This window comes from Priapulus caudatus, unplaced genomic scaffold (genome assembly GCF_000485595.1).
Source record: "Priapulus caudatus unplaced genomic scaffold, Priapulus_caudatus-5.0.1 Scaffold205, whole genome shotgun sequence".
NCBI classification, from domain to species: domain Eukaryota; kingdom Metazoa; phylum Priapulida; class Priapulimorpha; order Priapulimorphida; family Priapulidae; genus Priapulus; species Priapulus caudatus.
In genome coordinates, this window is record NW_014577266.1 from 297225 (window position 1) to 312556 (window position 15332).

At 41.6% G+C, this 15332-nt stretch overlaps 1 protein-coding gene across 1 annotated transcript in view; it reads left to right on the plus strand.

Annotated features, from left to right (window-relative positions):
- Positions 1–3653: 3653 nt before the first annotated feature.
- The window catches only part of LOC106807275 (coiled-coil domain-containing protein 85C-like), a 21054-nt gene continuing 9375 nt past the window's right edge, over positions 3654–15332 (plus strand). Inside the window, exons 1-2 of the mRNA XM_014809572.1 lie at positions 3654–3776; positions 7281–8116. Coding sequence (XP_014665058.1) covers positions 7447–8116 — 670 coding nt within the window. The 5' untranslated portion in view covers positions 3654–3776; positions 7281–7446. The remainder of the gene's footprint in view (positions 3777–7280; positions 8117–15332) is intronic.

Sequence of the window (15332 nt, forward strand, 5' to 3'; positions counted from 1 at the left end):
GTCGGTATGGTGTAAAATTAGCTTGTGTGGACTGATGCTAACTGTGGTTACTGACCTCAGCGTTGCTACAATATATTGAAATGTTCCAAGTGCTTACAAGTGCATGATGTGACAATAAACTGTGCTGTGCAGTAAACACTGACATAGTCTAGACTAGAGCCCCCCCCCCCGTGGGGGGCACTCCCATTGTTAAAGGTACTGGGGACGTGCCACTGGACAGGGTATATTTTCCGAACATCATTATTGGCATAGGGTTATCTAGATTCCCAGCAAGCAAGCTGATACTGGCCCAATATTGACAATATTGGCAAATTGGCAATATTGGCAATATTGACAAAACAGCATTGGGCCAATATCACCAGGCCAATATTGGACCAATATAGGCAAGCCAACATAGGTCCAATAGGAACAACTTGGCAGCACGCCAGTATCGGTAAGCTAGCATAGGCGGGTCCACGATTGGTCCATGATAGACATTCTTGTACCAGTTTCTGAGCACTTTAGCAGACATTTGACATCCGTTACACTTGCAACAGGGTATACTTTTTAGTGCAATATATTGGGACATAGTGTATTTTAGGGCGCAAAGCGGTTTGCAACAGGGTCAGGTTTTCAAGGTCCCCGAGGCATCCCCCTACCCAGTTCCGAGGTGAGTGCCCCCCAGGACTAGAGCTAAGCCTAAACACATTAGCAAAGTTTGCGATCATGCTTGCTGTTAGCTCTACTAGTACTATAGCTCTTGTTGCCACTGCTACAGTGCCAATGACAACAACGGCTATACTAGTACGCTAATACTACTAGTAGTAGTACTAGTACATGTAGATACAATAATGTAACGCAACAAGAGTAGGGTTACAACGCGAGCCTATTCTTTTCTTTGGAAGAGCCCCTGAGTGATTCACTCAGGGCGGTTTTAAATTATGGTGCGTTTTTCGAGACTAAAACTTCCAAACTGGGTTTATTCTAAGCACGAACCTACCTTTCTCCGCTATCCTGGGACTTACTATGTATCACAATACTCTGTATTAAACTAACATAACCTGTTACAAAATTTCGAAGTGACGAGCGGTGATATTTCGAGCGCCATTTCTGTTGACCTGGGACGTACGCATTCCCAATGCGTATAGCGTTCGGCTAACTTCGGCTCAAACTCCACGACAGATGGCGCTCTCGCTCATGGGCTCAATCTACCACTGCTACAAGCAGATTTCTGTTACAATTTGTAACGCTTTTTTACTACAAGTTTTACAGCAGCCATGTTACTCGTATCCTATGTAATAAGATTTGGACTAATAAAAGTTGCAAAGATATTAAAAATCCAACCATTATTTTATGAAAAATTTGATAAAATAGTGATAACAAAATAGCGCGAGTATTGTGCGCCCATTTACTACTTTCAAATCATACGCTGTTTATGAATCTCCATTCGCTGAATTTCCCCGGAGCTCCGCCCACTTTAAAAATAGTGCTAGCATTGTGGCAGTGGTATCCTTAGTGTAAGAAGGTGCACTGCATGCAGTTTGACTTCGGCTCCAAGATCGAATGCATCATGGGATGCCTGCTGTCAGTCATGACGTCACCAGAGCCAGCATGTCAAGCAACACAGGAGCCGAAAGTAGCCGAATTCTATGCGCATTGGGAATGCGTACGTCACAGGTCAACAGAAATGGCGCTCGAAATATCATCGCTCGTCACTTCGAAATTTTGTAACAGGTTATATTAGTTTAATACAGAGTATTGTGATACATAGTAAGTCCCAGGATAGCGGAGATAGATTCGTGTTTAGAATAAACCCAGTTTGGAAGTTCTAGTCTCGAAAAACGCACCATAAAACCGCCCTGAGTGAATCACTCAGGGGCTCTTCCAAAGAAAAGAATAGGCTCGCGTTGTAACCCTACTCTTGTTGGGTTACATTATTGTATCTATAGTACATGTACCAATATTTTTACTACAAATATTTTGCGGGAATGGACCGGAAACAAGGAACGGGAGCATAAAGCGGTGCGTTTCCTGCCAACAAGCGGTATGTATTACGACATCGGCTGAAAGTCAGGGTACGGTTTGGAGTAGGTGAGGTACGGTCCGGCATATTAGATAGTGACCAGGTAGTCCGAGATTCCTCTGACCAAGGCCCACACCGACGATTTCGGTGGATTTGGTGTGGGTTAGGTCAGAGCAACTTGCCTATACAAAACGTGGAATTTCTCCGATCCCACCGAGGATCGCTGTTTAATCGCTCCAAACTCACAATTGGAGCTATAAATCAAGATCTGACGCACATATATCGAAAACTGATTAACTTATATGCTTGCTCGCGTTGGTAAGTACACTTGTACTCTTTTAACTTAGTCGTATTTCTATTTGAAAATTTGTTGCTAACAATTTCCCTCCGACATGCATCAGCCATCCATCGTGCATCCAACTGCATTGTGGGAAACAACAGAGTAGCGTATTTGGTAGCGTGGTAGTTGCCTAAAATGCAGTTGGATGCACAATGGATGGCCGAAGCATGTCGGAGGGAAATTATTAGCAACAAATTTTCAAATCAAAATACGACTAAAGTAAAAAAGTACAAGTGTACTTACCAAGGCGAGCAAGCATATCAATTATCCAGTTTTCGATATATGTGCGTCAGATCTTGATTGATAGCCCCAATTGTGAGTTTGGAGCGATGAAACAGCAATCCTCGGCGGGATCGGAGAAATTACACGTTTTGTATAGGCAAGTTGCTCTGACCTAACCCACACCAAATCTACCAATATCGTCGGTGTGGGCATTGGTCGGAGGAATCTTGGACTAGTTACCAGGGTGGTACGTTCCGGTATACCGGACCGTACCCAGGGTACGTTCCGGCAGTACCCTGGGGGACATAGACCTTATCAGCACTAGTAGTAGTAGTGACAGCTTGAGGCGTGCAATGTGTACAATGTATGTGTTTAGGGTTCAAGGATATTATAAGATTAAGAGCTGTCCCCAATTCATTTTCGCAATGTGCGACATGTGGCATGTGCAAATGTAGACAGCTCTTGGGCCGTGTTTAGTGTGAAATTAGCAATGATGAACATGTTCATGTCATTGTGAGTGTCACTGTCATGAATGATTAATGATTGAATCATTGTCACATGTTGATGTTGATTGTTGTTTTCAAATCTCAGTTTTATTTTAATAAATAATCTTAGAGTCCGAAATGAGTGAGTGTTTTAAAACGTAAACTGACTTGTCATTGTTCGGCAAGATACTTTTTTAGAACAAGGAGATGTAGATGAAATGCATAACATTGTGTAAAATGAAAAATAAGCAGGATACTCACACTTCCAACACAAGTACCGGATGTTGCACCTGTGTGGTTTACATTGTCGGACGTGATTGGTTAGAATTGAGAATGTAGTACCTACAACGTCATTGGCTAACACTACTTTATTCCGGTGTTATTGCAGTATTGCAGCACCCCCTCCATCATATTATATTCAATAATATTTTACACATAATTTGTGCATTTCTTCCTTATAATGCTTTAGTAAAAAATATAACAAAATAATATGATAATGTATCATTTTTGTGCTATTGCACAAACGTATGTAGCACAACCGTGGAATATTTTGCATGACGGTAATAAACGCTGCCGCATGGGTGCATTCAATCGTTGTATCGGCAAAGTTAGGTCAAAGGTCGCATCAACGCATCAACAGTTTGGCAGTCGTAGTTCAAGTTGTTCATATTTTCGTTTTTCGCTAAACCAAATAACCTACTCGCGGTGATCACCAAGACAGGATATGGTAAGTTATACTCCTTAATGCGCTGTCAAATACGCCGGCCAACCTAAAAAATGTTATTAGATTACATGGGTTGGTGTCAATAGTGAGGTGCTTAGCTGATCGAAAGGAAAGTGCGCCACGGCAGATACAATAATGACTAGGCCCTAGGCTATGAGTAATGTAGCTCCAAGAAACGGTATTGCTAGGGTTAGAATGTATAGATGTAAGAGATGTAATAGAATGTATAGACAATCCGTCGCACAGCCTGGTCGGGCTAGGCCCTAATCAGGCTAATGTAACCCAACAAGAGTAGGCTGTTGGGTTGCATTATTGTATCTAGTGTTTACCGGCTGTGGCAAAGGTACTACTACTAGTACTAGTACTACTAAGGTACTGCCACTACTGGTCTTAGACTTAAGGAGTTATGAACTGATAGTTTAATTTTTGAATGAATTTTTGCTTAATCCTAGTTTGGGACCCCAACCCTCAATTTCGCAAATGTGATAAACTAGGGTTGGGCCTAGCCACAAGTTCCCATCTCGCTTAACATTACGTGGCGAGAGGGTCACAAACCGACGCATTAGAATTTTGTTCGGCAGTACGTGCGCTGCTATTTAACGTTAAATTATCTAACTTTTTATGATTCTTACAGCTTCTCTGTACTTCCTCGCCTCGATTTATTATATGTGCGCTATCACTGAGCATGTACTTACGTGTCAGCGAGTAATTGTTTATAAATTAATAAGATAAAACTAATTTTCCAATAGATATCCCATAATACGTAGCGAAAGTGTGAATTTTCGCGTACAAGAAGAGACATAAGAACATTCAGAATGGCGTTTTACAACGTTCAAATAGTATAGCTGTTCGAAATTCTCTTATTTTAACGTGTATTTCAGGGTAAATACTAATTTTAGTGTAGCGATAGTTGCAACATGTAACAGGTGAGGTCAAATGTGGTAATACATTGGTTTATTTACGAAATTTTGCGAAATTCGGAGTTTGTTTTCAAGCTACCAAGCATTTCGTATGGAAGGGTGTCAGGCTCCTCCGCCGTGTAACAGTCGGAGAGCCTGGTCGGTTTAGGTTGGGCCTAGCTCTAGTACTATAGCCCGCGTACATTGACTGCCGCAGGGCTATAGCACATTGTCAGCTGGAAATAGCATCAACACCGGTTCCCAAAGTTCCCACGAAAATCGCTTTACAAAACGCAAAATGATCGGGCTTTTTAACACTTATCTATCTACGTGGACATCTCACCTATCTTTTTGAACATTTTACACAACTTTACACCATGTATTTTTCCTTTTATTCCACAAAGTAAGCACTACTGGCAATTCATTTTCAAACGATATGTATGCAAAACACATGGCATCTATGGGTCATGTATATATAATACCGGTGACGTCACGCGTGCGCACGCCTTATCGTTTGAAAATGAAATGCCAGTAGTGCTTACTTTGTGGAATAAAAGGATAAATACATGGTGTAAAGTTGTGTAAAGTGTAAAGTTAGTCACTTTTGATTATACAAAAATATTATAACACCAAATATTTAAAACTGTCATAACATAAATTGTAAACTTGTAATGGTTGTTGCCTTTTGTGCTTGTGGTGTGTTCCAACCAGCCAATGAAATCATTGCTGGTTAATGGCAGTGCGTTGAAATCCAGATTGCAATATCTGTTCTGACAACAAACATTACAAGTTTATAGTTTCTGACGTACAAAAATTTGTCTATGGAAGGCTATTGGCCCTTAGAATAGCATCGAATTATAAAAATATCTAGGGCCTTATCTTGATCTATCTACTGCACACAAACTCAAAAAGAGTGAGGAGGTGGAAAAGCATAAGCTCCAAATGTTCACATCTCTCGCTTTGTTTTACAGTATCACAGCACAAATATATAGCCATGTGCATCCATCTGTGCATCTGTGTGTAGCCAAGTGTGACTGTGTCCACTTGTTGGAATTATCATCCTTGCACTTGGATACAGCATTATTTATCCAGACATCTTGTAAAAATCCTGCGAAAAATCCGCTCGCCATAGCAATTGAAAGCGTCTATTGCGAGAATTTTCCAGTGTTTTCCCCACTTTCATGATACCTACCGTTATTGCTTGAGTAACAGCAATTGTCTAGAGTAACGATAAAATGTCTTAGAACCTTTGTATTCACCAAATCCAATGAAATTATGCACGATTACAATTTTGCGTTCTGTTTCTATTTACCGTTGCCATCCATCGAATTTTCTCGCGGTAGCGCGAGACATCTATCACGGTGCAGCAATGCAAACCACGCACCGTAGAAATTAGGTCAGAGTGTAAACACAGACGTTCATACTAGCGTAACAGCAGTGTAGTACTAATGCCACGTAAAGTCTGTTATTAGAGAAGCTTGTGGATTGCCAGTCAGATAGTAACACGGGAATGACAATGACAGAAAGTGCTCTGAATTATTGACTCAATAATATTTACCAAACAGAATTGCACGCCCTTTTTGTTTTAATTATGTTCGTTTGTTTGAGAGTCGTGACACGATAAAATTTATTGCTGGTATGATGTGGTCAAATCAATTTTTCTATGCTATAACTGCATAAAATCTTGGTGTTTTGAATGTTGGTATAATCAGTGATATTTCTACTGTAAGGTGAGAATATATTCAGCTATATTTAGTTTTTCTGAGCCAAAAAACTCGCAATAATCACTTTAAATGGGAGCAAGTGTAATTTAGTATTTTGCATTCTGTGTTGACCAATGCCCTGCTTCTAAACTCCAGGATAAGTGCCACCACTTAGCTCGAATTATTTCTGCAAGAGTGATGTCATATATATATGCGTGCCTACGTTCATTGGTCAAAGAAGAATCTATTAGTATCAATAGGCATTTTCAGATATTAATGACCAATTGTTTCCATGTACATTAGACAGTACTTAGAGGAAATTTTCATGGAATTTTGCGAGATTTCTCTTGGTGGATTTTATTCTACCAAATCACAAGTGGGATAATTAAAAAGCGAACACTCGGGTGTGCATAGATGGATGCAAATGGCCGTGTATTTGTGCTGTGATAATGAAACGTAGTAAGCGGAATGCCAATTCGGCACTCACGCTTTCTCACAGGTCTGCTCTATCTTTTACGAGTTTGCGACATGCATGCAGTAAGATTGTGTGTTGTAGAGCTGAGTTGTAGCCGAGTATTTGAGTGACATTTCCATGGAATTATTAGGGAGTAGGGAGTACATAAAAATGGAAACTTCGATATTTAATATAATTCTTGTTTATTTACTATCATTTTATTATTGACATGGCATATAACTACATAAATATATGTATGTTTCGTTATGTGGTTGGCTGATGATAACCATATAGATGATGCAAGAATCAACGTGTATTGTCACATGTTATGTAAACTTGTATATATATATATATATAAAAAAGTGAAAAAGTGGCTGAAAAAGATTACCATACATGATTTCCCTTTAGAGATATATATATATTAACAATACCCACTATTACATATTTTCAGCTGCCACGCATGGGCTAGATCAACTTCTAGTATCCAGCAATACTTCTTGCACCCGCTTCAGGAAGACTCTTACCCATGGTCTCACGCTTGTGATACATGTACAAGCTGTACGGTGAGTCCCCGGCATAGGGGCACCAGACAGCGTAGTTAGCGCGACAGCGCACGGATGGCGTCGTACGTGCCACCGCCGATGTACAACGGTCATAGCGGGACGTCGTCGCCGTCGTCGCCGCCGCCGAAGATGACGGACGAGCAGCTGCTGCAACTCGGCCCGCAAGAGCTGGTGCGGAGGCTGCAGCGCGCCGACGCCGAGCGCATGCAGATGATGCTCGAGCACGGCGCGCTGATGAAGGAGGTGAACCGGCGCATGCACCTGCACCTCGTCGAGATCCGCGGCCTCAAGGACGTCAACCAGCGGCTGCAGGACGACAACCAGGAGCTGCGCGATCTTTGCTGCTTCCTCGACGACGACCGGCAGAAGGGCCGCAAGCTGAGCCGCGAGTGGCAGCGCTTCGGCCGCTACACGGCCGGCGTGATGCGCAGCGAGGTCGCCTCCTACCTCGGCAAGCTGCACGAGCTCGAGACGAAGCAGGCCGAACTCGTGCGCGAGAACGCCGAGCTCAAGGAGCTGTGCATCTACCTGGACGACGAGCGCGTGAAGGGCGAGTGCGCGTGCGCGCACTGCGGCGGGCCGCTCGCCAGCCGCGATCAGGGCGACGGCAGCAGCGCGAGCAGCACCAGTCCCAGTGGCGAGGGCAGGAGCACCGAGGACGGCTTCAAGAGGGAGAGGGAGTTGGCTGACAAGGATCTGATGCGGCACCGAGGCATCATCACAGGTGAGTGAGAGAAAACGTGAAACATGTTTATATATATATATATGCAGTCAAGCCTGTATGTAAGGATCACTTGGGAAACCCGTAAAGTTACCTTCGTGGAGAGGTGTTTCTTTTTATAGAGCTGGCTTTACTGTATAACTGCCATTCAAGGGAAATTATAAGTGTTATTTATGAACAGGTGTTTGTTTTGTAGCGGTGTCTGCCAGGACACACAGGTTTGACTGTACACACACACTAGTCAGTTATAAAGTAGTGAGGCCATAATCAAAATATTGTTTGTTTGCCCTCACCCGACCTACCCTCCAAAAAAGGGCTGACTCAAACAATTTTATTGATCTTTCCTATTCTTTTTTTTTTACAAATTGTATCACTACATTATATAAATCTGTAGGCAATACATTATAATAATCAAGAGCTTATAAAGGAGAGCGTACAACGGTGAAATGCTGAAATCATGTTGCAGTACTTAGTAGTCGAATTAATAAACTTTCCCCATTTTATTTTGACGATTCTTTGCAGTATTATTGATCAGCTGTCCTACCTCGTTAATATAAAACAAACTGCATGTCCCTACGATGTCCCTACAATGCCCCTACGCTGAGATAATGAGTGGTGAAAATCTGGTATTTTTGCTGAAAACCGACTCGAGATACCTGCTGACTGCGACTGTCTCTCGCTTTGAGATAACTTTGGGAAACCTCTCGTGTTTCCGTCAATGATTGACAAATGGAATGAATGACGTCTGTTATTGATTGCCATATATAGTGATGACCCCCCACCTGTGCCCACCTCACGCTGGATGTATAGTAAACTCTGTAGTACTGACGTGAGTCAGCGCTACCATGGCGCTACACAGCGGCGACCGGAAGCAACACACTGGCCACAAAGCGCCTGCGGCAGTTACTGAACGCGGGCTATAGCACTAGAGCTAAGGATATGGATGATGATCTTTTTACAGTCCTCAATTATGTCCTCAACTAATTGGTCTCTATCTTGCAATTAGATTTGTTTCAGCAAGATGTCAAGTTACCATAGAATGTTGATTCTATCTTCCTTTATGTCTTCATTTTCCCTGGTATGGTTTGGGAACATGCCATACCGCTTGAATGGGGGTATCTTTTCAGCATTCGAAACTCTGTCAAGTTTTGCATTTTGCTTTTTTAAAGTACTTTAAAATTCAATCTAGAACTGGTTCATAGTGATGTAGTGAAACTTAAACTGACACATTTAGGGTAACACATATTCATGGACCCACATTGCATGTAAGACCCATCCCCCTGTAGGTCAACTACCACAGACTGACCATTGCTCACCATGAAGTGACATACAATGCATGCTGTTAACCTTATTCTCTCAGTGGGTTAGTAAAGGATCAATTCTGCTTCGTCTTAAGTGCTGGACTTGTGCTGTCCTAACAAGTGTGAATTGTGCTAATCTTGGTTGCACATATATATGAGCATGACTTCGAGTGCAGTTATTTGTATAAATTGGGATTCACGAATCAGGTGGTTCCATAGTCAACGTTTACTTAAAATAAATGGTTAATCATTTCCATATTAGTAGGCTTGTGTCAGATTAAATTGCGCATTTGCATAATTTTACAATGAGGATTCGACCATTGATTTGAGGTCAGTGGCATCACCTAAATGCTATAAACATCTATACTTTAAGTCATACATATGCACCTGGATATACTCATGCTATATAAATTTATGGTTAACTTTAAATTAAAGTATTACTTTTGATTTAACATTATTAGCACTGGCTTGGCACGAGACTACCAATATTTTAGCGTAACCGGTTCATACAACTGTAATAGGAGGCAAAGAAATGCTAGGTAGTTTTTAAATTCTGTTTCGGAGTTTCTATGGGCAGTGTATTTGTCACACGAGCAAATCAGTACACCACTGTAGGTTTTTAAGCAGCGTTTTGATTTCAGTCTATAGATCCAAAATTTGTGATAATAGTCATACTCCCGTATTATTTGTTTCCTAGAATCAATCGTGTTAGATAATAGCACAATTATTCAATATACATAGCTTCGTGATACACTCAATTTTTAATAATTTCACAGGCTGTGGTAATAATAGAGCTACTGTCAGATAGAGTAAAGTACTTCTCAATGAAGATGAAGAAGGTATAGATCTATGTTGTAAGGCCAAAACAAAATATAGGTGTGGTTACACCGTTACGGTTTCCCGACCGACCCTATTTATTCCCAGCGACCCTAAACATTTTATTGTCAATTTTCTTTAAAGTAAAAAAAATAAAAATAAATGAATTGGACAGTTCTTGCTTCAAAAGGCACAACGCACATCCTTCGGACATGGTTCGTAAATAAAATATTTCAAGAAAATAAAATGTTTTCCCTATTTACCTACCCTATTTTTTCGGCATGTAACGGTAACCACACATATATTTTGTTTTGGCCTAAGACAGTAAATCTGACTCTGTAGTACTAGGCGGATTGTTGAGATGCACCATCATGGGGCGGCAGCAAAGTTTGAACCAACAATAGAAACGCAATGCAAGCTACATTATCTGGGCTACTGATGTACATTCCACTATGTTAACCATGTAAAACGGGGTCTGTGCCCTGCCAAGTTATTTTAGCACCACCATGTTGCAGGACCGCCACTAGATGCCCTGTAATTATGTGCGTTTGCGCAGCCCACAGGATGTTGCGATACACACAAAATTATCACCTGTATAGCAAACCTGTGACAAGCACAGTAGCTGATTCGTCCGCAGTCACTGCTCAAGATTTGGTAGCAAATTATGGTTTTCAGTTGTCATTCATGTGCCATTTCCAAGAAGAACTTGTTCATATACCTGTTTCTGGCCGCTAGATAGTATTTCGCGTGTTGAGGTAATGTGTAGTTTTTAGTACTCGTAGGCAATAGAGAAAGATGAGCGACAATACTAGTGATGGCTGGTGGCATATATATAAATATCAAGATCGAGTCCATAATAGAAAATATTTTCTATCGCATATAGGGAAGATAGAGAATATAGAGAAGATTTTCTATTATGGGCAGGGCTCTTGATAATTTGACACTAGTGAAAATGTTCATAAAAGTTTCAGCCAAAGTGTTACATTAGAAATACTGTATTAAGGGCCAAGAGGTAATAGTTGTGATTAGCACCTCAATGATTTCACAACCTCGTGAGGTGTGGTTGAGCTGTCCTGTATCGCAATATATCTTTGTTGTGGTGATCTGGATACAAAAATGTTAAATGATTCGGAATGCATTATCGCACTATCGCTATGTGCTATGCGCTATTTTGCTTTTTTACGATTCAGTGCGTCTATATATATAGGAATTGTGTCCCCGAATAGAAATTGTTAAAAACTCGTCAGAACTGCTATAATTTACGCAGCTGTTGACAATATGTTGGAAACTAGCGAATAATACGCGGCATATATATAAATGTCACGTGTACACGATTTATACTGACAAACGTCTTTTTACACGCTTGCAACAGTGCCACACTAAGTCGAAAAATTTGCCATGGATTTTAACAAGAGCGTATAAAGAAGTCATTTATACGCTCTTGACTTTAACAATCTGTGTGTTCGTCGAGTGACTGCGGATACTCGGCGAATGTGTGTACTTTTAGATCTAACGTGCGGCAGTTGCAGTAGAACGTGGGTGAGAATGGCGCGATGCTTCCTGGTTTTATATCGCGTGTAAAACTCAGTCGGCCGGTAAATTTCATGGATTCTATCTTTTGGCAGGCGGAATAACGTGGCGAGCTTGCAATGCAATTATATATATATGCTCGCCCCGGGTTACGCTACCGGAACTGGTTTGAAGTTCGCGATGCGCGCCCACAAGCAGGTATGCGCACACGTACAGGGGCAAAAAATGGCCTCGAACACCCCTAAGCAAATAACGTGTTTGCATTCTTAGTGATAAGTAGTAACTGACGGACATTTTTGCTCGTTCACGTGTGGTAGCGACGTTGCCCAGGAGAAAGGGCAACGTAGGTTTGCAGTTATAATGACTCGTTTCACATTGTTTCTGTCGTTTCGGCTGTCCAACCGTTATGTGTAGGTAACAAATCATTCTGCTTTTACTTCTGCCCACTACGTGAGTACTACGCGTGCAACTTTCTTTTATGTCGGCACGTCTAATCTCTCGGGCAACTCGAGCCATCGTTGAGATAGCGTAATAGTACCAAGAGTACACAATAGGAGATGATATATATATTATGTACTCTTGATAGTACGCATCGTAAATCAGGCCACGCCAAAGTATCGATGTATGATTAGCCCGCCTAGGGAGCGGCAGTGGTTATTACACACAGTGTCCGCCGTGTAAAATTGCGCGCGCCTTTCTCGCACTGAATGACTGTATAGTGTATAGCGTCTATCCATTCATTAGCGACCCAAAGACCTTTCGCGCGTCTCTCGATGTGTAACTCTCAGTAGGTGTTGTTTAGTGGCCCAGTTCGCCATGTACCGTAGTAGCTATGTGCGTCTACAGTGCAGATAATGACCGAGTATCGCATCAGTATACTTGTTAATACTATATAAGACTGTATACTATTAGGGGTTAATAATGACAAATGGAGACATTTGTCATTATTAACCCCTGATACTATATATACATTACACGGTCAGTTTAAAGGTAAGGTAGAGTTCATGCATTGAAGAGCAGGATGGCGAATATATGTATCAGACGTTGTAAAAATTCTCATTTAATTCTTACTGACATGTACATGCTGTTTGTTGCTCCTGTGGCGGACGGTGGGATACATGTGTAGTGAATGCTAGGTGGAAGAATGACCCAAAGCTTGATTCCACAATGAGACGGATCGAGGCAAACCCCAGCTTGGCGCATTCTCGGACTTCTCGCGGGCGGGCGCGAGCGTCATCTCGGTTTTTTCAGACGCCTATCGCTGACGGCGTTCCTACACGTCAAGCGTTTATGGGCAGTTTTCTCGTGAACAGTAATTTAGTAATTTGGCGCGCATTCATAGCGAGAGAAACCACTGTCAGCCGATGACAATGATCGTGTTGTCTGCTCGCGAATAGCAATTTCCATGCATGTTCGTAAAATCAGTTACTTGGTGTATCATAAGTGGCATGGTAAATTCTTCGGATTCTTTAATGGCTGGTTGCACGGTTATGGTTTTACGTATGTAGGTTCGTGAGGTGTCGTGTAGCCTGTGGAGTGGGGACGAAGGTCCGTCCGTGTTGCTAGGATGTTCCTTCCCGGGTGAAAACAATGTAGACTATGCGGACGTGGCCCAGTCCACGCGTAAATTCAACGGAGAGTAATCGGAGGAGTTGGAAACTGAACAAACAATCGTGTGCCAGACCGTGTGTACATCATCGCGTTGCCATCGAGCCCAAAACTATGTGACCAAATTAAAAGAAATAAACTTTTATGTGATGAAGCCTTCACGATTGATCACTGCATGGCAATGCTAGCTATAGCTAGACATTCTCATTGCTGTGTGTGATCTACGGAGTAGCCTATGTAGCCTAATGTAGCCTAATGTGGCTAGATTGGGGTTCTTGTCCGTTCAAGTCTAGTCAAGGATACTGGTCGCTTTCAGTTTCACGGCTGTGGCTGGCTTCTGTCGGAGGTGCGAGGTATATAATAACGTTCCCGATCAGATAAGCCAATGTCATGGCGGGTGATTCGTATATATATATATAAATCAGCGCTGCCGGCTCACTGTATCGTTAGTTGTAACACAAATAACGCGGCCGCGTGCATGACCCGCGATGTGGTTTGGGCCACAGTTAAAAAAAAATCTTTGTTTGCCCTGACCCTACCCAGGCTGAAAAGTTTCGGTAGGTAGGTAGGCTCATTTTTTTAGGGGGGTCTTTTTACAAATTCAGCATGGTGTCTACATGCTCCGGTGTGCTTGTGTGGAGATACCTTTTATGTTGAATGTTTGTTTTGCTTGATACATATATATTGCCTACAGATTTATATAATGTACTGTGATACAATTTGAAAAAAAAAGAATGGGAAAGATCAATAATTTTTTTTGAGTCGGCCCCTTTTTGGCGGGTCGGTCAGGTGAGGGCAAACAAACAATATTTTTATTATGGCCTCGCGACTACAGTAATTCGTCGTGTATGCAGGACGGACATGAGGGGGTGGCGGGAGCACTCAGGCTAACAGAAATCAGTGATCAATTTTGTTGTCAGTTGGTCAAGTTGTCAGCGGTTTATTGACAATAATCGATATTGTTTCCGAGTGCATTCACGTGTGTTTTCACATGTATAAGAGTACTTTTAAAATGACAAGGTCGTATATTCAAGCTAACAGTACACAATTTTAAGCAAAAGCATGTCAATTTTGCATAAAAAATAGATACGTGCTTTCTTTTAATACAACTTATATTCCAGGAATCTATTCACGATTTTAGATGGTTAACTTAATAATATTCGAACTCGAGTCGTTTGACTTTTTGTCCTGGCAACAGGTGAGGCGTACATGTGATGTGTGTTTCGTCCGTGTAGGAATTTCTCGAAAGGCTGTGAAGGTGTTGAATGCCTGCTATAACCCTCATGGGTTGACATATATGCCTTCGGGGAACACAGAAATGGTGTTTATGTTATATTTCTAATTTAGTTTTAAAGCCCATAACCTATATTATTTGTCAGATAAACTTTTAAGATTGATTGATGTAGCATCTATCTACAATAATTATAGTATTTGTAGGTATATATGAAATGTATATAACCATGAAAATTGTATTCAAATAATATATTTGTAGAGTTTGCAGGTAATTAAAGCATTCCATTAGAAACAGTCTGTTTTCTTACAATTTACTATATTATTATAAAGGTTATTATAATGCAAGAACTCATCCACTTACGCTGCATTCACCTAATCCAAATATTGCTATTAACTCTTTCTCCTCGAACAGATTATTGTGTCCACCAGGTGTCCTGGGCTATAGTAGCCTCGTGTGCACGAGACCTCGTATTTATGAAATACGGTATTTGCGAAATACCGAATCTGAGACAAATACGCGACCGAGCGTTCACACGCTGATTCGCGGCTCCAGAAATACGGTATTTACGAGCTGCGAGCTCCTTTAAACAATCAAGCGATAAAATACGTAGACTGGTCCACGCTCGACAGTTCCACTCGCGTTACACTGGAACTGTCGAGCGCGGACCAGTCTATAAAATACGCGGCTTCAGAATTACGGTATTTAGCGTTCACACGAGGAAATGCGCGGT